This window comes from Lepeophtheirus salmonis, chromosome 4, assembly GCF_016086655.4.
Source record: "Lepeophtheirus salmonis chromosome 4, UVic_Lsal_1.4, whole genome shotgun sequence".
Taxonomy (NCBI): Eukaryota; Metazoa; Arthropoda; class Copepoda; order Siphonostomatoida; family Caligidae; genus Lepeophtheirus; species Lepeophtheirus salmonis.
In genome coordinates this window covers 10174516-10198896 of record NC_052134.2, presented here as the reverse complement: position 1 = coordinate 10198896, position 24381 = coordinate 10174516, and the positions used below count along the sequence as shown (strand labels likewise).

General features: G+C 33.4%; 2 protein-coding genes and 1 long non-coding RNA gene across 4 annotated transcripts; 1 reads left to right on the top strand and 2 right to left on the bottom strand.

The window, feature by feature from the left end:
- Window positions 1-5277: 5277 nt before the first annotated feature.
- Window positions 5278-8282, bottom strand: LOC139905120 (uncharacterized). Its single transcript, XR_011779614.1, has 3 exons — window positions 8142-8282; window positions 7766-8080; window positions 5278-5354 (listed from the first exon to the last, which is right to left on the bottom strand). It is a non-coding gene; the product is annotated as an uncharacterized lncRNA (long non-coding RNA).
- LOC121116887 (potassium channel subfamily K member 15-like) lies at window positions 5646-8550 on the top strand. The gene is given in 6 exon segments (XM_071887607.1): window positions 5646-5893; window positions 5948-6120; window positions 7469-7749; window positions 7804-7871; window positions 7874-8161; window positions 8221-8550. Coding segments are annotated over 6 exon segments (1158 nt in total). The 5' UTR covers window positions 5646-5766; the 3' UTR covers window positions 8442-8550.
- An 8282-nt stretch (window positions 8551-16832) lies between these two features.
- Helz (Helicase with zinc finger) lies at window positions 16833-23863 on the bottom strand. 2 transcript variants are annotated; one of them, XM_040710825.2, is made up of 5 exons: window positions 23560-23863; window positions 23220-23496; window positions 22874-23156; window positions 22706-22786; window positions 16833-22633 (listed from the first exon to the last, which is right to left on the bottom strand). In XM_040710825.2, the coding sequence occupies exons 2-5, from the start codon at window positions 23484-23486 to the stop codon at window positions 18150-18152; spliced, it is 5115 nt and encodes a 1704-aa protein (XP_040566759.1). In that variant the 5' UTR covers window positions 23487-23496; window positions 23560-23863; the 3' UTR covers window positions 16833-18149. The 2 variants fall into 2 exon arrangements, with proteins under 2 accessions (XP_040566759.1, XP_040566760.1); XM_040710826.1 differs by lacking the exon at window positions 23560-23863 and having other exon boundaries at window positions 23220-23553.
- Window positions 23864-24381: the final 518 nt, after the last annotated feature.

Below are 24381 nucleotides of genomic sequence, written 5' to 3'. Positions count from 1 at the left end.
GCCGAGAAGAGGTGTGCAGGATTTAACTTGACGTTTAATTTTTTGAGGTCGAGCAGACTTGCACCTCTAACTCCCCCTAAAAGTAGTAGTCCATAGGGTTTTAATCGGGATAGTTAGGAGGGCAAGTCTGCGGCACCAGAAGTCGACATTTTCCTCCTTGAGCAAGTCAAGGGCCTTCTTGGCCTTTTTAGCAAGGGTTGAGTCCTTCTGGAAGAAGAACCCGTTGCCCCCATCTTTGGCTTTCATCTACGTGATGACTTTGTCCTTCATCTCGCAGTACTTGTCAGCGCCGGCCCTCTCTTTTTAGTTTAAGAAGAACGGCATGGCCGAGACCGGAAATTTGCTTGTGTAGACCATGGGGACCTTCTCCTTCTTGTCAAGTTAGCAGCTGTCGTTTTGGCTGTTGCATACCATGTTTAGAGTCCACTTTTTCTCGTCGCTGAAGAAAGCTATAGGATGACGCTTTTCCTTGAGGAGGTTCAATAATTTGCGGCTCCTGGTCAATTGGACTTCCTTCATCTTCTATGTCAAGATGTGTCTCTTCAAGTACATAAAGGAGGTGAACTTCAGGTGGGTATTTACCCCCCTCTGGACTGTCCACGAGCTGACTCCGCGATTTTTACGAGCACGGTCATTTGCGTTGCCGGGTTCGCCTCAATCTATCGTTTGAGATCCGCCAGAAACGTGGGATTTCTCTTCTTGTCGCGTCTTGCTTTGTGGGACTTTCGTTTGAACTGGCCGGTTATCTTCCACTTGTAGATCCTGTAGATTTCTACAACGGCCGACCTTTTACATTACTTTGTTTGTTTACCTATTTGAATGAAACTTTTTGTGCTTAAACTATAAACTCAACCTCACATTTCTTGTAAAAAATCCTGTAAAATTAAACTTTTCTAAGTTATAGTGCTTTAAAAAAGGTTCCAATTTACTTACACATCCCTGTATAAGAACAAATTACAATACAGGATGCGCAGCATTAGTTCCTTTTTTATAATGCATGACAATAGGAGTAGTTGCGGGTTGGGGCAGTTTCATGCTAGAGTTTTCTTGGAATTACATTTAGTCGCTATCATGCGTTGGAGTAGTAAGGAACCTGTGTTTACCGTCGAAAAATAAGAATATTACAAAAAAAATTTTAAAAAAAACTGATGCTATCAGATTTGGAGTTATACCCAAGTAATGGAAACCCCAATATTTTTACGATTTTTGTGAAATTGACCATAATTTATTTTTTAATCGACTAACTATCCACACCTATAAAACAAAATATGTTGTCAAATACACTTTGCATGTTTTTGTATGAAAAAATATCCCTCTAAAACATTTTAATGAAAAGTTATTTAAAGAAAAACAAAAAAATCTCCGTGAATTAAAATAATAAAGTTTGGTTTATTCATTGAATGGAGAATGGGAGACGTCATCTATCTCATACGATTTTTAAAACTGTGTAAAATGAAATTTTAAATATGTAATATCTTAATAAAACAAAAAGAAAGCATTGCAGATTTATAAAACTTGTTTTAAGGCCGTTTGAAAAAAGGTCGTTTTGTTGTCATCATTTTCCTCTTTGTCCTTTTCCTCATTTTTTGCACCTAAAAGGCATTTTTTCCGATTCAGAAAAATATAATGATATAATTAAATATACATTGAATCTGGGAAAAAGTGTCTAGTAGTGTTGAGACTCAGTCCAGCACCGTTTTTTTTTTTTTTTTGTCTGTTCTGTCTCAAGTAGTTTTTTGATGACCGATTTTTCGTTACAGAGCTCAGTTTCAGATAGTGAACCAATTTTTTTCGGTCTAACATTGTGGACCTATTTTTTGGTCTTTCGCTATGAACCGATTTATTCGGTCTCACATATTATGAGTGACCAAATTTCTTTTTTTTCTAGATCAACGATCATTTATTCTTTTCAAAAAAATCTCAAAAGTACACGATATTTTCTAGAACATATCTTATTTATACAAAAAGAAACATTTGAATCTTCCTCCTCCGTTTTTGCTGCCTAGCAACAGTTTTTGTTTTCTTCTAGTTCTATCTACTATTAAAAATAAGAAGTAAAGGGAAGATTGTATTAGCTAGTTAATTCCTCTTGGATTGCTGCAATTCAAATGACACTATTGAGAATTTAATTTGTTCAATAAAGACACAAAATGGCATTATATAACTAATATTTTGAAGTACCTATGGCCCATAAGCATTGGATATTACGCAGGATACTAAATTATTTAGTGTTAAAGTAATTTTAATGTTGTTATGTATTAAGCGATCTTTAAATTAGGCAAGTTAGGAGTAGGTTAGTTTATTGACATGGGATTGAACAAGGTTTAATTTACATAGGTTATTATAATAAACTTTTTATTTGTGATATAAAAGACATCAACAAAAAAATTATTTATCATAAATTTGATTTAGCTACATACTGAGAGGATTGTTACGTAGATATCTGTTGATTGCTTACTGTTACTGATTATTTGATATCTTTGCAATTTGTTGGGTTGTCTTCTAAGCATGCGCAACTGTGGGAGTATTGCCGTACCCAATACCTATTTAAGAGTAATTCAGTCGAAAATAACCTTTTTTTATCAGAGCAAGGAGGCTATGATTTTTTTTGTTTTCGCCCCCAATCATTGTTCTGGAATAAATTAGGTACTTTAACATTTGATTCAAATAGACAAACATAAGTTATGAATAACATTTTTTTTTTTTTAATTTTTAAATTATTTGACCACCACCATTTTGTGCCCAAATACGTCCACGCCCATGCGTCTGTGGAACAGACAGGCTCATACTAGTCTTACTTATACAAAAATAAACTTTTGTATCTTCCTCCTCCTCCTTTTCTTCTGCTTAGCAAACATTTTTGTTCTTCACTCTACTATAAAAAATTAGAAAGGAAGGGGAGATTGTATTAGACAGTTAATTCGTCTTGGATGAGCACTTAAGAGAATTAAATCTGTTCAATGATTTATCAGGTAGTAACATGAAGGGAAATTGCATTAACCAGTTAATTCGTCTTGGATTGCTGCAATTCAAATGAACACTTATGAGCATTCGAGTGAAGCATTGGATATTACGCAGGATACTAATTTATTTGGAGTTAAATAAATTTTAAAGTTGTTTTGTATTTGGTGCAATGTATTAAGCGATCCTCACCATAGGCAAGTTAGGAGCAGGTTAGTTTATTGACATCACATTATACTTTCATTATCATCCCCCAAGCGTCCGTGGAACGGACAGGCTCATACTATCTTTCATATACAAAAATTATTTTTTGAATCTTCCTCCTCCATCTTTTCCGGTGTTGTCTGTCATTTCATTAGATGAGCTATTAGTAGCTGTGTTACGTGGAAAAAGGAAGGAAACAAACCAGGATATTAGTCCCATGTCGATACTCAATTCTACACTGAGTCCAACAAGGACTTACAATTTTAAATCCGCAACAAATCTTACAAACGTCATGCTCTTCTCAAAGTTATCATGTTGATTTTCCATTTCAATTTTTAACATACCCAAAATACAAACGATTTTCATCACTATCGATCATACATCGATTATTGCATTATCCTCATCCATAGTATGGTAAATCGTTCATTTAATTTTTCGGTGGCAATTTGTACACAACATATCTATAAATTTAAGGGATTATAATATAATTACAATTATTAATACAAACAAAAAAGGATTACAAGGGAAATTTCATCACAGTAATTACGGAATATATCCCAATCTCTTATACAATGAGTGCCAATCATATGTCATTTAATTGGGTATCTTGCCCGCTCCTCATAATTTCTCTTTCTATTACGAAATTGGAGACAGCGAGAAAGGATAGTTAAAAATCAATTATCGCAACTTTTCAATAATAAGGAAATATCTTTGGTAAGTCAAGCGTAGGGAAGCAAAGTGAATGGAAGAATATTATTGGCTTAGGAAGAGAAGACGCGATGTGAAGCGGAAGGATCTCGATTTTTCCGAGTTGTTCGGTTAATTAGCACTTCGAAGGGCCGCGGAAACAGATGGGAGGTCAGGGTTTCTTCGGGGTGAAAAGAGGGTGGTGAACTTTATGTAAACGATAAATTTCGAGGAATGTATCTTACTTTTAATCAAGGTTAATAGAAGTACAAGGTTATACCATAATGCGTGTACGACTGATGTTTGACTTCTACCACGCTTTTAATAATGACGTAATAGTAGATGAGTGGTTGCGTGTTTTGTTAAAATCTGTTTTTCTTGCCAGTTCCACGGACGCTTGGGGGATGATAATGAAAGTATGATGTGATGTCAATAAACTAACCTGCTCCTAACTTACCTATGGTGAGGATCGCTTAATACAATGCACCAAATACAAAACAACATTAAATTGAAACTTCTAGCAATAGTTACGTCATAGACAATGAGTCGTTGCGTGTTTTGTCAAAATCTGCCTGTCTTGCCTAGCAATCGGTACAATACATCAGATTGAAAAATCTAGCAAACCTGATTACATGATGGTCTAACCTTGTGTTTATATTAACATTGACATTTTATAAACAAAAGAGTTCGGAGCATTTAATGAAAATTCAGATCATCTAGAACACCATAGCCTGATAACTATGTCCAAATTATTTATATATGTATAAAAAAAAATTTACCGAGTGGTCCATTAAAATCTAAAAACTTTATATTTTCAACTTCAACAAGATATAATTTATTAGTTAACAATAGAATTTCAACAAAATTTATACTATAAATAGATGTCTGTCGGATATCTCTTAACATTAATGTAATGATCCTTAGTGCCAATGATGGCGTCTAGGCGGGGGCGGAAGGTCTGACACCCCCTGCGGATGTAGTCCTTTGTCATGAAGTCCCACTGCTACCTAACAGTGTCATTGAGTATCTTGCTGTTGGAATAATGGTCACTGTAGGCCTTCCCCTCGAATTGCAGCCAAAAGTTTTAATTAAAGGGGTTGGCATCAGGTCTGTAGGGTTCACAAATTGTCAAAAAAGAACTGAATAGTCTCATTTAAAATATTTTTTGCAACGGAGGAGATGTGTTCCTTTAATTGCTGGTGTAAAAAGTGGCCTCTCCACCCTCACTAAGCTCATTCCACACACTTTTTGATAGCTCTCTGCAAAGTCTGGTGTGAATCTCCAAAATCTATTGTATGGCCCCTCATAGACTTTAGGTTATTGGTATGAGCTGTTTCATTGAACTCCTCCAGGTCCAGTTTGGGATTTTTGACAGAGCCATTCTTCCTCTCCAACGTTTCAGACTTGCTAACAGAGTAGACATTGGTCATATAGCTTTGAGTGTGCGAATGGAAGTTGGTAGATCACGTTCAAGTGTCCTTTTCTCGACTTGTGTGTATATGCTTCAATATATCGAAATATGATTTAATTTTAATTACTCAACCTTCATTCATTATTGAATTAGTAAGGGTTCTGATTTCAATGGACCCCCCGTTATAGGAATGTGATTTCCTTTTTTTGATATGTTTTAGGCGCGAGTTTACCTTCATATTGTATGTGATTCATGGTACAATATGTTCGAATAGAGTTGTACTTGGATACAAAAAAATAAAAATAAATAAAATACAAATTCATGGACTTAAAGTCAATATAAATATTGAAAGCAAAACCTCTAATTAGTTGCCATGAAACAGTTAAGTTGTGTACAATAACTAAATATACATACGACAACACTGTAACCGGGGTTTTTCTCAAACAACGAATCAGTTTAGTGAGTAAGTTTGTCATAGATTTATTCATGTGCAACAACTAACCATGACAAACACAAAAAAGAAATTTGAAGTATATGTAAAGAAAGTGAAGTCCATATGGAAAGTGATCTCCTCTGCTTTATTTTCCCACATTGGCCTATTTATTCTATGCATGTTATATGCTGTATTAGGTATCCTCGTTCAGAAGGTGATCATTTGGATAAATGTAATTGATTTACCTGTAGGTGCATGGATATTTATGAAAATTGAGCTGCCAGAAGAGGAAAAGCTCCATGAATTGAAGATAAACAAGAGTAAAAATGTGGATTCAGCTATATCCTATTTAAAAAGGATTTGGTGGGAATACGCCAATAATATTGATGCGTACAATTATTCCAGAAAAGGCTATGAAGAAGCTGTGAGTAGTTGTCAGACCATTTATTGAACTAACCAGTGGCAGGAGCCCCTCTCCCCCTGCGATAAATATGTTATGGTGATGAGATAATTTAAAAAAATTGACATTCCACTGCGATTCTAGTAAAAATCCCCAATCCCGATTTCGATACTTTAACATTTTACATTTAAAATATACCATTTTGTTATCAGGGGCGTCCACAAGATTATATATATATATATTTTTTTTTTTGGGGGGAGGAAAGAGCTTGGTTTTTGGAATTTTTTAGAAAAAAATCAAGATATTCCAATATTTTGGTAAACAAATTGAAAATTAAATTAAATTTCAAAAACCAATGGATATTCTAAGAATCAATTTTTTTGGGGAAAAAATTTCAAAAATCCACAGCTGTTTATCAAAACTTAAACTTTTTGGAAAAAAAAATCCACAGCTATACACAAAAAAATAATTTTTTTTGAGAAAAAGTACCAAAATCTACAGTTGTTCACATAAAATTACAAAAATTCTCAGCTGTTGTCAAAAAAATTAATTTTTGGAAAAAAAAAAATCCAAAATTAAATTGCTAATATAATTAAAAAAAGAAATATTGATTTTTTTCTATAAAAATTAAAAAAAATACATAGTTATCCACAAAATATTAAATTTCTGGGGAAAAAAATTTGAAAAATTAAATTAAATTTCGAATATTAGTTAAAAATATTTAAATGTTGAATTTTCTAGTAGATTGCAAAAATTCCTTAATGTAGGGGGATATTACTTTTCATAACTACGAAAAGTAATAAATAGTTGAATACCCGTAATAAATAAGAATCAGAATTGCAAATTAAACGTTATTTTCCAGATGCCGATCACGATTCCAGAAAAAAACACCGGATTATCCAATTCTTTATTCAGATTAGTCGTCCCATCTCTAATATTTTATAGTCCCCAAATAAGGGAGAAAAGCTCTTATTTTCTCAATTATCTGTATTCTGAACGCTGATTGGTTGAATTAGTACTACTTCCTTGAAACCTTCCAACAATTCCCAATAACTATTGAAAGATAATTCCATAGTTGGCTAAAATTGGCTATCTATCAACTGATTTTTGGCTGTTTTTTTATTTCTTTGGAAAAGTTGCGTAATAAGAGTAACGACGTACGAGATGCTCCAAAAAATATTTTAAAGGAGACGTAAGCGAAAGAAAATTTTAAAATGTCTTTAGTAAAAAATTTAAAATTACCCTAACGAAAAGCAATTTTTGTAAATCTGATACCTTTGTGGGCGCTAAAATTAACCCATGGGCTCCCTTATGAAGGCTTTGCCATTCCGCCGCTGATTTAAATTCTATAAAACTTAACTTACTATTATAGGTGCGTGCAGATCTTAATACTCTCAAGCACTTTGTTGTAGAATACAACTCAGATTATGGATTTGATGGTACAGACGACTGGGACTATTCATGGACTTTTGCTAATTCTCTTTTATTCACAATTACAATCATGAGTACAATTGGATATGGGCACATATCCCCTAAAACTTTCACAGGGAGATTTTTTTGCATTTTTTATTCGCTCATTGGTATTGGGTTACTCTTGGTTTTTATGGCCAATATTGGTGATCTTATGGCTAATGCCTTTAAATATTTGTATAGGTAGAACTAAACTTACGTTATTTTTTAAAGCTATTAAAATTCATTGTCTCCAAGTCGATGCTGTTGCCGTTGGTGTCGAGTTCGTAGAAAACAATCAGAGAATTCATCTGATCAAGGGAAAAAATTAATGTCCGCTTTGAGAAGGTTGGTGAAGAGGACTACATGCCCACAAATGAAGTCAATGTTCCTATTATGGTCAATCTTATGCTTATTGGATCCTTTCTTATCATAGGAGCTCTCATTTTTTCATCATGGGAGGATTGGAGCTTAAGTTCATCCCTTTATTTTTGTTTTGTAACTCTCACCACCATTGGATTTGGTGACATGGTTCCTACAAAGTCGTTTTTACATTACAAGGAAGGGGTTTATGAAGCATTTAAAATGATATTTACCGTTCTTTATTGTGTTTTTGGTTAGTTATACAACGAAAAATTAAATTTATTCTTCATAACCAATCAAATCTCTTTTAAGGAATGACTCTTCTTTCAATGTGTGTAAACTTGATGCAAGAACAAGTTATGGATAAGATTAACTGGGCGGTTAATAAAATTGGAATGAATGATGATGATGCTGGAGAAAGCAATAATGAGATTGTCAAGATCACTCGTCCTGAATTTGAAAATAGAACTCCAAAATCATTGACTGGCAATGAACAAGATTTTAATGCAAGGAGAAAGAAATCAAATAACTGAATTGCAAAAGATAGCATGTTCAATGCCAAAGATATGTTTTGAATCTTAATAAGCTTATAAATATATAAATTCGTCAATAATGAAAATATAAATTATTTTAACGCCTCAACCTATTGGACCATGCTGTAAACAAGAATGCTATTTATGCTCAGTGATGCTAATCGTTAGCATTTTGGGCATGTTAACAAAAAAGAAGAAAAACATTTGAATTATGTTTTGAACAAGGGCGTCCGTAGGGGGAGGGCAATGAGGGTGTAGCCTCTCCCCTCCCCCCTTAAAGGAATGATTTATTTTTAATAGAAAATTTAATTTGATTTTTCCAAAAATTAAATTTTTGAAATTTTATTTTTCGAAAATTAAATATTTTTTGAGAATAATATAAGGTTTTTGAAACTTTTTCTACAAAATTTGAAAAAGAAAAAAGAATAATAATTTTTATCCAATTTTTTTTTTTAATTTTAAGGCTTTATTTTCAAAAAAAACAAATCGAAAAACCAAGCCCCTCAAAATATAATCCTGCAGACGTCCTCTGTTGAAGAAAAGCAGCTTAGCTGTCATTGAGTTACAATAGATCAGCTACAAGCTGCTGGAACGAGAGGGGAGGGGAAAGAAGAAATAAACAAGGACATAAACAATTAATACACCAATCCCGATTCTCAATTCTACTCTGAGCCCCTAAAAGGACTTAAGGCGGATTACCACATCTATTGCACGTAATCTTTTATTTCTTGAAATCGTTCCCAAAACCTTTCAGAGTTGTTTAATATTCCTTTATGTCCTAATTTGCTGATTTAAAATTTCCAAAAATTTATATGACAGATTTTAAAAAATCAATATTTAATGTCAAATTTTCAATTTTTTTATTCACTCAAAACAACCAACAAAACAGAAGTTTGAGCTCCCATAGCTCCTCGACAATTCAAAGTTAAAGAAATCGTGTTTTTTTTTAATTAAAAGTGCCGTACAGCATTATTAGTAACAATTTGTAAAGTTTTTATAAGAAATATTGGGAAATGTAAATTTAATTAAGGTTTTTGTATGTGTTTTCTAGGGGAAATCAGCTTTTTTATAAAGTAAAAGGAAGCCAAATGAATTTTTTGAAAAAATAAGTTTAATTGAACTACAAATAATGATCAAGAAATTGAAAAAAATGAAAAAAATTGAATAAAAATTGGAAAATTAGTGAGCAAATGATTGATGTTTCATTTAATAATCTAAATTTATGTGTAAAATTTATATGCAAACGAATTTCAAGACAAATTTCTACAAACTTTATTTGATCTACGAAGCCAATATTCCATTGGAAATCTTTCTTTTTTTTAATTCGCCGTTTATTAATACGTTAATAATTTTATGTAGTTACATATAAATAATCCATTTTTTCCACCTGGAAAAACACAAAAAATGCAATTTCCCAATTTCTCATTTTGCCCATAACTTTTTTGATTTTGAATAAATTTAGAAAACGTTCTTTCTCGTATAGTTGTATTTTGAGACACCAGTCATTTTATATAAATATATAAATGTATATATAACTCCACCCCTATATAGTCTCCATAAGTTCCAAAAAACAATTTTTGTGCTTTAAGTGTAGAATAAGACCCTTCTCCCCCACCTAACGGTATGGGCACTCATTAAAGATACAGAGGAGTTGATGTGAGGAAGATTACGGACATTGTTAAGTGTTCTAGGGGCCTGGTTTTTAAACTAGCCAAGATGAAAAAAATGGGGAAGACCTCTCCAGGACGTAAGGAAGTGAAAGGCATAATTTAATGAGGAATACAAAGTTCTTCTTAAGTTTGGAGAATAATGTGAAGGAGGATCCCTGTTTAGTCGATAAATCGCCTCGCCAACGAATTCTGTTTGACTCCTAGGAACAACATGAGGGCTATAAGCACAAATTGGTATTAGTTTCTTTCACCAGGATCCCACGTCACCTTTGGACAGAGGGTACGAAAGCCAGGAGGGTCGAGAAGTGCAAGAAATCCCCGCATGGATCAAGGAAAATGAGTCAATATTAAAAATTTTCTCGGGCAAGAATATTTTCACAGCTGATCAATTTCCCAACCGCCGGAATGACCGCTGGCTTTCAGGTCAAACAATGGTATTTTTTAATCCCCATTTTAAAAATATTTCTTGAACTTTTGCATTATCAGATCATACGAGAAATCTTTACTAAAGCAATTTTTTCTGACCTTATTAAAGACATAAAGAGCCTTAGAAAAAGAGTGCAAAGTAAAAGGTCAATCGTCCTGTAGTTTATCCAAGTAGTTCAAGAGTTTCTTACACTGGTTCCCTCCCATACTAGCCCCTCGATAGCCAATCCTAATTACATTGTGATTTGCAGCCCATTTATATGTTTTATTTTTACCCAAGCAAGTCCATCAAAGATTTGATTAACCACCCCCAACATAAAATGTAGCTCTGGAGGAGGAATGAGTTTAAAAAGATGTTTATAGTGTTGAGATTCGATCCAGCACCCATTTTTTTTTTTTTTTTTTTGGTTCTGTCTTTACCAAATTGACCGATTTTTCTGTCAAACAGCGGTCTCAGAACGGGGGCTTTTGATTTGATCTCACTTTATGGACCAATTTTGATTCGGTCTCATTTTATGGACCGATTTTTTTTCGATCTCAATTTATGGACCGATTTTTTTCGATCTCATATGTTATGAGAAACCAATTTTTTTATCTAGATCATTTTTTTGATATGTCATTCATTTTTTCCAAAAAAAATCTTATGGTACACGATAAGTTCTTGAATAAATATTGTATACATATAAGAGACGGCGGGATCAGAATTAATCCGAGCTGTCTCTCTTTTAACTTCATATATCGTCATTGTGATTGAAAAATAAAAAATATATGATGTTATGTTAGAAACAATTTATCTGTGAAATTGGTCTAGACCGATTTGTTCCTTTGAACCGATCTAGACCGAATTTTTATATCAGACTGGTCCAGACCGACCCTTTTTGTTGGACCAAATTAATTCGGTCCAACAGAAATATAAAGGTATCAGACCTGTTTAGGATTTCCAGACCGAATCCCAACAATAGCTGTGTATCTAAATTGGCAAAAAAAAGTGTGTCTATGAATTATTTTGACCATAGCTTCGCAATGGCTAATAGTACAATATTAGTATGAGTATCAAATCAAAGCCAATAAAGTTTAAAAAAAAATTGTTTATGGCATTAATTGATTTTTTCTTTATGGGGTCCAAATCTTTTTCAACATAGGCTAAAATTCTTGGATTGTCCTTATCTAATACGGACCAAACTTCGTTTAATTTACCAAACATCTGGACCATGACTCTTGCCAAAAATAGTATCCATGCACCTCCAATTATGACCTCTGATATATGATGTCTGCGAGCGAAGTAGATAACTTTTCGCTCAAGTTTCACTTCAATCAGTTTTACTACATTGTTGTTGATGCCACTATTGTTAGCTGTTGTGTCAAATCCTAGAACAACGACATTGTTAATCAGTTTCCATGTTTCCAGTAGGTCCCAATGTAGCCTTGCGTTGTAGGAGTCCGGTGGAACCTGTTATGAAAGGAACATCTAGCAATTTCCTTTCCTCGTACTGTGGATCACCTGAAACGAGTACCCCGAGCCTATTAACAGGGCAATTCTTACCAGGAACGTATTTTTGTATTTTATTCCATTGTTTATATTTATTGTGTACATATACGTCAAGATAATAATAACTTAGGAGAATACCTAAAAAGATTGGCAAAAAAATATTTAAAAAAAGCATCACTTTAACTGTGAGCATAACCAGCAGATCTTTTCACTGATGATATCACGATTTCACGCACATAATATTTCTGGGTAATTTGAAATATGACGTGCCTTGGCAATCCTATCCACCAGTACTTTACCTAATTGTGCAAGATTATTGTTAATTACTTTTGGGTTAATAATTTTTGATTGACTCATCGGATTTCATGAGCAAAAGCTATAATGCCTACTATATGTTTTTCACGCTCTTTAGTTATTTGATTTATACTTAATATTTTCTTCTTTTCCTTCCAACTTTAGGTAGAGTAGTAAGTGGTCCCCTTCTATTATAGTCCAAATCTAAGTAGAGCGGTCTCTTATTTTGAAATTACCATATTCTCTTCACTTGCGCGCCAAAATTTAAGCCATCTTTCAAAATAAGTAAGAAACAGGCGCCCAGATAGTACAATCCAGTGGCAAAGAAACAAGAAAAGGCTCGGATTTATTTAGCGTTTTGATCAGTTTTTGATGTAGTAATAGAGTATTTTCTTGGAGCCATTTGCTACTAGAAAATATTATTTCCTTATATTATATATTGGTGCAATTTCTTAATAAAGTTCCATTTACGTTTATTATTATTTTATTTTAACCCCCCTCCCTCCGGTCCACAGTAAAATTGTCAAGTGTTGACCGGTACCCACTTAGAAAAAGGTTGGGGACCACTGTTCTAATTTAATAACACAATCTCATGAATTCACCTTTCTAATTGAATTCACAAGAGGATTTCTGCATATATAAGAAAAAATTATGATCGCCATAGCTCATGAGTCATTCAATGTGCATTCGCGCCCAGGCGTTTCCTAGAGAAGGAAATATACTTTCTGTATATGGATTTCACCATAAGATTCTTAGGTCAGATGGAGTAAATGTAATACTATCATGTTTACTTATAATTAATCGATGCAACTCCATTTAACCAATTAATGGAACATTAAAAAAAATGTATGTATCTGACGAGTAAAAACTATAAAAAGGCCTCTTTTTCAAAAGATACATATCGCAAGGGTTTATTGCCAACTAAATTTGGACGCTAATTGATCATTGGCTCTTCCTTTCGTTTGAATAAAATACACGAAAGAACGTTAGGAAATTAATGAATGTGTGTTTTCAGAAAATGAAGGATGAACGGGACCAAGCCTGTATTAAAAACAAAGGAAGTCGTACATTTTTTGTATTGTAAACAAATGTAAATATTATAAAGTCTTTATTTACAAGCTACAAATAAGTCTCAAATTTTTTAATTAACTTCTTACTCAAGTTTCAAGTCAACAAATATAATTGTCCATTCATCGCTAATATACCACAAATTGCGTAGGACGGTTATTTTTTTGCAGAAAATGAAATTTTAAAAAAATCATGTAGTTTTTTTTTTTAAATTCATTCAAACATTTAAGCAAAAAAAAAATCAACCATCTTGAGGATGTCTTATATTTGGTGTGTCAATTATTAATTTTTGATTTTTTTTGTGTTGACTAGTTCATAATTTTTTTATATGGAGGTGAAGTTTTCTAGGAATTTTAAATGACTTATTTTCAAATAAATATTTGTGACTTTTTGATAAAATATTTTTTTAAAGTTGACAACCAAAATTTTTACAAAATGTTTAACATATCTTTGGGAGAACTTTTTTATAACCTATATTTCAAATTTATTTTTTTAAATTTTCAAAAAACTAAAAAATCGTCATTTTTATTTTCAAGGGAGGGGGGGATTATATAATAGTGGCATCATCAGGGTTTTCCACTTGAGGAACATTTTGACAATTTTGACTTAACAGTTTCTTTGTTTTTATTATAAATATTAAACTGGAGTAATATTTTTTTAGAAGGGATAAAACAATTTATTTTAAATTTTGGGGTTAATATTTTTCAGAAGAGACTAAGTTTAAACGAATAACAATTTAAAAAAAGAAGGAAATTGATTTTTTTTCTCAAATGATGACATTTAAATTTTTTTAGAGAAGAGGATTTTTTTTTATCTGATAATTATAAAAATTCCGCCAAAGTGAGGGGGCAATAAGCCCTATGTTTCCTTCGTCATTGGTCCAAACCAATTATTTTCCACATTAGAACAAGGTTAGTCAACAAGAAAATGGCTGGGTAAGCCATAGATTTGAGAAATCCATGGGCAAGAACAGCAGATTTATTAAATATATATATATCTTTCTATTTTTGGTGACGTTATTGGTTATTAATACTACATAAATTTAAAAAGTAAAAAAATTATTCAAGAGTATCATTATCATAGAAGTGATAGCTCGATATTTCTTAAACAATATTTCACTTTTGCTTCCCCCCCCCCTACACTCTACAGCCCTGATGCTAAAGCCCTCCACTATAAATTTTAAGTGCATATCCAGGGGAAGGCTTGAACTGTCCGTCCTCCAAACACCTAACCTGTCAAAGCCACTGTTAGCAAGCACTGGGGCACCATAATAGAAGACTCCTTCCACTGCAGGTGCTAGATCATCCGTGGCTGCCTGGAAGCCACCATTGCTACTAAGGGCGACTACATCTATGATTAAGATAGCTCAAACACACATCTACTTATAGTATTAATTTTTTTGAAATTATATTGTTCATTAATAAATTATATCGTGTTGAAGTTTAAAATTCAAAGTGCTCAGATTTCAATCTATCAATCGGTATGTGGACAGGCGGCAGTTCAAAAGAAGGCTTTGAATTTTATGTTTCAACAAATTATAAAAAAAGTGTCAAAAAAGAGTTCAAAAAACTCATAAGAATAATTCAAAAGAGACTTGCAACGGAGGAGATTTTTCTCTTTCATTGATGGTGTCAAAAGTGGCCTTCCACCCTCACAAGGCTCTTTCCAACCACTTTTTTGATAGCTCTCTGGACAGTTTGGTGTGAAACCCGAGATCCTTTGCATGGGCCCTCATGGACTTGAAGAGACTGGCCTGGGCTGTTTTCTTGAACTCTTTGTGGTCCAGTTTGACCTTTTTGACAGAACCCTTCTCCCTCTTCAACGTTTCGGACTTGTTCACGGCGTAGACAGTGGTCCTGCCTACCCCCAACTGCTTGGAGTGCGCAAATGGATATTTTTCGATCACGTTCAAGTGTCATTTTCTCGACACTCATGATATGTAACCGTGTTTTGTACAAGTTACAATTTTGTACTAGTTGTAACTTGTTTAAGCAATTTGAACATGTTGTAACTATAAAATGAGATGAATCATTTTAAACTAAGGATTTCCAGTACTTAAAAATGAGGATCGTGCAATAATTGAATACTCCATAGATGATGATCGATACATTAATATTGTAACTTTTGACAATTTTAATACAAATTAATAAAATATGACTATTATGTGGCGCATTATTAAGTTCAAATGCTCAAAGTTATATTACTCATAAATACATAATACCCATTTAATTTGAATAGATTAAAATATGGTATCAATTAATAGTTATTAATTAGAATGATAATTGCTGTAATCAAATAATGCATTTTAACACAAAGAATTTGCTACATGTACACAATTTATGCATTGATTGAAAAGTTATGTGAAACTAGAATGGACACTCGGTAGAACGCAAAACCTACACCTAAAATCGATTGATATATAATGTACGTACCAAGTTTGATCAAAATCGATTGGTAATTTTTACCCTAATCCTTGTCAATAACAGAGGCAAAACATAATAGTTAATAACTATAGTCCCAGGCAGAGGTAATGAATTTAAAAATAAACATACAGAGGATAGATGTTGGGGCCAACACGCGATTTGTACCTATAAAAAAGGGAAAATTATAATCATTCTCATGAATAATTCCTATGAGGTTGATGGCAAAGAAAGAAAGAAAAAGTTAACTGTGCAGAAATTTATTTCACATTTCTTCTATACCATGCGGTAGGAATTCATGGCTCGCGAGCGAGATGTGGCTCTTTTGATAACTGCATATGACTCGCAGACAAATTTGGATTTAAAAAAATAATTACACATTTTGAATTTTTGGTTGTTTTTTTTTACAAGAATTATTAATGGAAAGAAAAAAATTCAGGTTAAAACGGGAGGAAAAAAAAATTAAGGTTTATTTTCTAAAAGCAATTCGGGCAAATTATGCGGCAGAGCTAAGATTTAATCATTGAAATTTTGGTACTTAGAAAGTGGTGGTCTTACATAAAATGTTCACCTTTTTACATTTAGTGCTAAACGTATTGATGTATGGCTCTCGCGAAATTAAATTTTTAAATAATTGGCGTTCATGGCTCTCTCAGAAGTGAAAACGGCTTTTAAAATTTTCTAATTTTGGAGTCCTCGCCCTGTAGAGTGATGTATATCTCAACTTGTCCCGAGGTTTTTAAGTCATTTCTTACTTTTTGTGTTACCTTGACCTCTCAAAATTTAATGGTCTCCTACTGTGACCATATATCATCTTTTCTTGTCGTAATCCTGGTGACTAATAAACAGATCCAAAAACATAACATCAGTTCAACTTCATGGGCAGAGATAAAAATGGGTATCTGAGCGAACATTGTTTCAAAGCGTATTTATCGATCTTGTATCCGAACTTGACTCTAAATATTCTATACTTGTCAAGGAATGTTCCTATAATTAATTAGACAATACAAATAATAATAGTTAATTCATGTTTTGCTATGCATGTATTTCCACCAAAATTCATTTTTTATCAATATCTACAAATCCATTAAATTCATACGGATCACTCATCAAGAAAAAAAAAAATCTTTGCCGAATAACCAAATATACATTCACTAAATTTATAACATGACAACATTTATGTAATTAAAATAGTTAATAAAGATCGATATCAGTGGATTATTTATATATATCGTATGTAGAGATTATGGATATATATAATATATAATTAATCTGAAGAAACGCGTGTCATTGCTCAGTAATAATTGACAAATAATATAATAAAACATATTTAAATTGGGAGAAAATAAATGTAGTTAATTTATTCGAAATAAACATATCTATAATTATGTACGTCATATATATTGTAGGCACATACATAATATGTCTTGTGGCTACCCCTTTAAAAATTACCCGAGAGATTATTAATTAATATTAGAGCTGTTTATTTCTAAATACACCAACTACTTTCATTTAACAAAAAAGCATAATATTTATAATAATATAATTATAATTGTGCCACAACAGGTAAAAAAATCTAATGACCAATCAACTTCATAATTGAGAAAGAGGAGAAAGACAAACTACAAGATATTCTACGTCATAAAAATAATATTAATTTAATATTGATTGATTAATTATTATTAACAATAAAACTAAACGATCTTTCATTTTCCTTTAATTTTTTTTTCATTTAACACCTCTTTCAACAATGTATTCCATTAAACCGAGAACAAATTAAGACGATCAAAAATCGTCATATTTCACACAATAAAATAACAAAAAATCAAAAAATCGTTAATTGATTAACATATATAAAATACTTTTTTTTTCTTTTTTGTTTCATAATTGAAAAAGAATTTTTCTTTGCTTCTCGAATGTAGGTATAAAGTAAAAATAAGATACATTAATCTAAAAAATATTGGTGAGATATAAACTTTTTTGACATTTTTTATGCTTTTATTAATTTTTTTGGGGATAGTTTTATGTTTTAGTTTTGTTTGTTTTTTTTTGTTTGTTTTTTTCATTTTTCAAAAATGTTTTAATAAGTTATAATAGAAATTTTTTTTTCTAACTGGTAGGATAAAAACTTTTTATATTTTTATAAAGAATAGAAGAAATTTAGTTAAAAATTTATATAAGTAAACTTGAGTAAAAATTTTGTATAGATCACAAAATCGAAAGAAAAAAAAAACTGTCTTCAAGCAGATTAGTCTGCTTGAAAAGAAATATATTTATTTATTGGATTCAGTTTTAGTCAATCAAAATAAAGGGAATAATGAATAGTGTCTATTCGATAAATTTAAAATTTATTGTCAAAGAGGCGAAAATCCCCTATTCTTCCTCCATTATTACTTCCAATAAAACTGTTCTCCCTCACTCTTAAATCATATGAATCCTCTCTCACATTACTCATACCAAAACTTCGTATACGAGCCAAAGGATCCGTAGAATTCCTTTCCTCCTCAGAGCTTTTGTTTTCTTGTGTCGAGTTTCGTAACAGGGCATTAGCGTAGGTAAGTGGTTTATCAACTGACGACTCATTAAAAAATAGCGAGCTAGAATCAAAACTTGGTATTAATGAAGATGGCTGAGTGTTGTGTTTGGACGCAAGAGCATAATCTACCCCTCCCCAGGTTCGATCAAGATTTATATTAGAGAAGGAACTTTCAAATGAGGTTGAAATATCACTCGTAGTAGGTGGCTGAAGATGGGGAACTACTTCGTTACTTATTCCTGGACGTCTCATATAAAGAGGAACCTTAGGCCCTGGGTCCAACTGCTTAGTACTATCAAAAATTAAATCTTTTTCATTGTTTGAACTTAAAATCTCGGACAGAATCAAGCTCTGAGGATCAAATTCCTCATTTCTTAATATTGTAGGCTCATTTATCAAACCAGTAGTCGATGACGGCTCTGTTCTATTTGATAAAGAGAAAAAGTGATCAGTAGATTTCGCAGAGGGTAATAAGTAATTATTTGAATCAACTTGGCTGCCGAGAAAATGGTTGTTTCCACTTGGATTATTGGCTCTGATAGAATCTTGCTGAAGAAACTGAGCTTCTAAATCTTGAGCTAAAATAGCAGATGCTACTTGAGGTTGATGATGAGAGAAATGAGGAGGATGAGCTGGGGGAGGAGGATGAAATGGAATACTCCCTCCTCCTCTAGAACCAGGTTGTTGAGGATCAGAATTAAGGTTAAGCATTAGTTTCCGGTTCATTAATTGTTTGTTAAGATATAAGACTATCTCAGGATTAGATTGAAGATGAATAATAAAGTTCTTGAAAAAAGTAGCTTCCTTCGTGCTTCTACTAACTTGGAGATGATTATACCATGCTACTTGCATTTGATTCGATTTAAGAAATGTTGCTAACTTAATGTCTTCAGGCAAAAGCTGAAGGGCAAATTGGAGGATATCATCATTTGACTGGCTCTGATTCGATGAGGAAGTAGGAGGAGGATTTCTGAAGGGAGATACATTAGCTCCAGGAGGCTGTTTTCCGGGGAAATGAACTCCATCATTCAAAAATAAATAGTCATTATTTTGAATAGTTGAATTTGAGGTTGAAGAAGACGAGGAAGAAGAAGTTAGGGGGTTATTGTTTGTATGCTGTCTACCATTTTGCTGTTGAGCATTTCTTCCAATTAGAGGAGGCGGCGATTCGTAGCGATTAAACTTTCCTTGGAATTGAGAACTATGCCTTGGAGGAAGAGTTCCGTTGGAACGCGTGTTGTTTCTAGATGATGACTTATCATTTATGCCAGAGTGGTTCAAAGGAGGCCAACCATGGTTCATCATAGGAGGAGGAATGTTAGGTGGTGGAGGCCCATATTTCATCCATGGAGGAGGGGGTGGAGGTGGAATTGGAGGAACATATGGATTGAATAATCCTTGAATAGAATTCACGCGGCATAAGTTTTGATAATTCTGTCTCTGGTTGTTATTATTAACACGTAGCTGTTGATGTTGTTTAGCATATCTGGGGACAAAGATTGGCGCATATGGATTTAATACATAAGTCTTCTTAAACTCAACATTATCCAACATGGCACGAAGTGCCTGATATGTGAGTCCGAAAAATGAGCCGCCTTTATTACATATTTCCATAAATTTTTCCCACATTTTTCTACATTTACCAATCGAACAGAGGGCTACAGGATCCCCTACCACAGCAACCAAACTTTGAGCTCGAGTTATAGCTGTATTAAGAAGTTTAGCATTCGAAAGAAATCCAAAATCTACCTCTGGATCTTCTTGACTCATTACACACGTTTTTCGGGTACGTACAGTACTTAGAAATATGGCCCTGAATTGCTTCCCTTGAACATTTAGTACACGCTCCACAGAGACACCAAATAAATTTCTTTTCCGAAGTTCTGAGCGAATTCTTTGAACCTGATCATAGTAAGGAGTAACAATACCAATTGATGTTTCATCTCTACGGCCCCAAGACTTAGGCCAAGTTAATTGTAACTGAGTAACGCGCTCAACTACTTCGTAGACTTCTGCATTATTATAAAATGAAGTTGAGTTAAGGTCCTGAACGTCTTCACCTCGAGCTGTAAAAAGAGTAAGAGGGTACCATAGATCATGTCGAGTTTGTTTTCCAGAAGCTAGCAGCTTTTGTTCATAGAATAATTCAGAAGTATATTCAATAATGGCACGATGGCTCCTATAATTTTCAATGAGAAGAATCTTGCAAGGAAAGTTAGATTTGGGATAGAAATCATATAAACGTTCCAACAGAGATTTATTAAACTTCTTTTCTAAAGCTAATTTAGAAAACACTTCAGGGCTCAACTGCATATGATCGCCAGCTAAAACAACACGAGTTTGGGTAGAAGCAAGAGCAAGAGCCATAATGGCTTCGCATTCCATTGCTTGAGCAGCTTCATCAATTAATACATGAGTAAAATGGCCTTTAGTTAGGCCTAGACCAGTCAAACTTTTCGATGTACTAAGCGTAGCTACCACAATGTGACAATCAACAACCTCTTCAAAAGTTGGATTACGGAAATTTCTTGAATGCTCAGTAGTTGTCACTAAACAATATTTAAGAACTGTATCGTGTACAGTTTTAACCCATCGATTTTCGTAGTAAACCCTTAAAACTTTAATAGGAGAAGTTTCAGTTTCTTCAACATTGTCCCTGGCAGCTTTCATCTCAGTAACGTAAGGATGAAGATATTCTCTAATATAAAGATCTGCAGCAGAATTTGAATGTGTACAAACAAGGATCCGATTAGAACGATCTTTTAACAACATCTTAAGAGATTGACCAAGAGTGAAGGTCTTGCCAGTTCCATATGGACCTATGATCAAAATGGGTGGAAGAATCACATCAATAGGGGAAGTAATAGCAAGTACAGCTTCTCTTTGTTTAGGGTTTAAACTGCCATCAAATTCGTCTGACCATTGTTTTCCAGTACTCCATGGTATAACTACTTCAGTATCTAAATTAGGATACACAAGCTCTAGATCGGGTAGTCTATCCACTGCAAGATGCATTTCACAAATGGGAAGTCGATTCAATTGAAACTGGATTTCTACTTCAAACGTGTCATCTTCTTTCAACTCATAACGTTTAACGATTTCAGAGGAGAGACGCAAATATAGAGTATTTTTACCAGAATCCTCAATAACAGAAACGAATGCATCGCGTTTATTCCCACTTTCAGCAGAGAATCCTGATTGTGATAACAAGAGTGTCGAGCAATTAGTTAGAATTAATCTACCAGCTGAGGTATCTTCATTTAAATTAGAGCCTAGAGCCATTTTGCCAAAAAGTTCTCCAGGACGAGAATATTTGGCAGTGCTTGATGTAGTACTTAACGGTGTCAAAAAGTAGCGAGAAAAAAGCTTTAACTTGGCAACAACATTGAACTGACTAACTTGTTCATATTGCGCCATTTCTTCAATAAAGAGTAACTCGTGCATTCGACCTCTGTAATTATTTTTCGTTAAGCGAGTATCTTTAACATTTTGTGATAGCTTGAATTTAGAGGGTTGAGGAGGTGGATATTTCATATATAGGGTCTTAGCCTCAATTGAAAGTACATTGATAGGAGGATCAAAATCAATTATGGTAGAATTACTTTCATCCCAACGATCAGGTTGCCGGATCAATACATCATTAAATTTGGATTCATCATCGTCCTCATTACTCGGTTCATCTGTTTCTTTCTCTTCGGGAGTTACATCAACTCGAAGGTCCCTTTTAAGAAGTAGTATGTCACTAGAGCCCCCGAAATTAAACACTACAGTTTGGTTAAAAGTTCCAAAGAAATCCGCGGAGAATCCAATTTTAATTTTATATTCCATTTCCCTGCATGAGCTAAAGAAGTTAGTTTCTGGGTGGATCCATTCTTGAGAAGAGTCTGTATTGTAGGTCTTTAGAACTTCTTTTGTGTCACTGACCCCTTGGTGTTTCACACTAGCAATACTGAAATGAATCCGATTTTCGTCACTAAGTAGGGCAACATGACGCACTATTTTGGATGAATGAATATAAAAAACCCACTCCACATTTTTCACCTTATTAGATATACTAATATTCAAATCTGTATCAACCTGACACGTTGTGCCATCAATGGAACTTCGTAGAAGGGCATTCGGATTAGAGCTGTTATTTAATTTTTCAATAACAGTGTCGACAAATGTTTTTCCTAGGATTTTATTAGCTTTGAAAGCTTTTTTTTGACGAAAGTCAAATCTATCCTTCCATTCTAATAGTTCTTCCTTACTATGAGCGTCAACACATTGATCTCCATGACGACAAACTCCTAGAAATAGAAGGAAAAAATGGAAATGAAATGCTTATAAGATATATTTTTAGAATAAAAAATGTAATGCACCTTCTACGGTCATATTTTGACACATTTGGTAGGTTTCAGATCCAAATCCTCTTGGAGGTGTTCTAAAATTCCAATGCTTCCCTACAGAAAATAAAAGAGATGCATTTTATTCACAAATTAATAAAGAGAACTAAGGTATTCAACAAGTAGTAGACTTATTTAAAGCACCTTCATCTGAAGTAATGGCTTGCTGATGTTTCTGACTTGAACAATGATTAAGAAACTCATTTCGACACAAAAAGGACAGTGAGCAGTAGGAGCACTTCCATTCTTTATTATTTTTTTGTCTTTTATCTCTTTTCTCTTTGAGGCGTCGCTCTTTACGAGCCTCTCGGCGATGGACATTGTTGGTGCTGATAGTACTATTATGTGTATTATTTGAGTTTTTTGTTTTATCGTGTTGAGGCTCTTCGGAATTGTCCTCCAGAGATTTATCCGCGTGTCCATTACTCTGTAAAAGACAAATAAATGATCAAGTCCTGTTTGTGAGAAGTGGAAAAACAGGAATATTTACTAAAGAGTCGTCGTTGTTGACATGCTGCTGCCTTGAAGTGTGGCCTTTTGTGTATGCTGTAGTCTCTTCGCTTAGGACGCTCCTGGGATCATCATCCTCTTCTTCTTCGTTTTCATATTCATCCTCCTCAAGATCCTTTACTCCGGCGCCTCCCAGAGCCTCTTCATCCCCTTTTTCTTCTTCCTCCTCTTCTTCCTCATCCTCGTCCTCTCCGTCCTCCTCCTCCTCTTCGCCTTCTTCTTCGCTTTTAGTCCAAGTTTCCATCATAGTCCATTATCTAAGCAAAAGACGTCAATTCATACCAAAGACAAGAGATTAAAACAAATCATCCAAGTCCTACCTTTGTTTCCAAATGTAATGCGAGGAACGACAGCTTACGAACAGAGCTAGAATTCAGCAGCTGGGAGTTGCACACAATCGTACTGCTATATACACTCAAACAGCAGCAGGTGTAGCAGCTGTTGTAAAAATTGCTGCCCCTGTTATTCTTATAATAATAAATAATCTATTCTACTGCTACAAGAGCAGCAGCCATTTCTTACTTCACTGCACTCTATGACGGGAAAAAATAGATATTAAAATTATAAGCCGTAGCTCAAAAGGATCCGTCAATGAGCTATACTATAAATATATTTATCTGGAGTGGCACCAAATCTACTGCGCAACCTCATCCGTGGGTTTAATAAATAACATTTTTAGAAAAAAATCATGTGGCAGGTTTTTAGTAGCTATGTACAATTTATTTTCTTCTTCAATACATCCTTTTCTCTTCTTTATTTATAAGTCACGTGCTATAATGTTTATTTCCACCAAATCATCAAAAATTTTAATACTGAAATGAGAACATTTTCGATTAAAATAGATACTTAGACTGATTGGTTCGACCTATACCTGGCTTAAAACCTTTAAAAAAGATTTCTACATAATCAATTGACAAAAAATATGAAGCAATGAGTTTTAGTAATTTAGGGATCGATTTTAAAGTTTTTGTACATGATGTCATGTCATAATTTCCTAAATATAAAAATAAGAGATAATTTCTTAAAGATATAGCTAGAGTAATGAATATCAAAATCAAAAAGTTAAATATATAGATTAATTAGCTCTAATTTTTTAATATAATATGTATCATTCCAACATTTGAAAATAAAAAAGAAACATT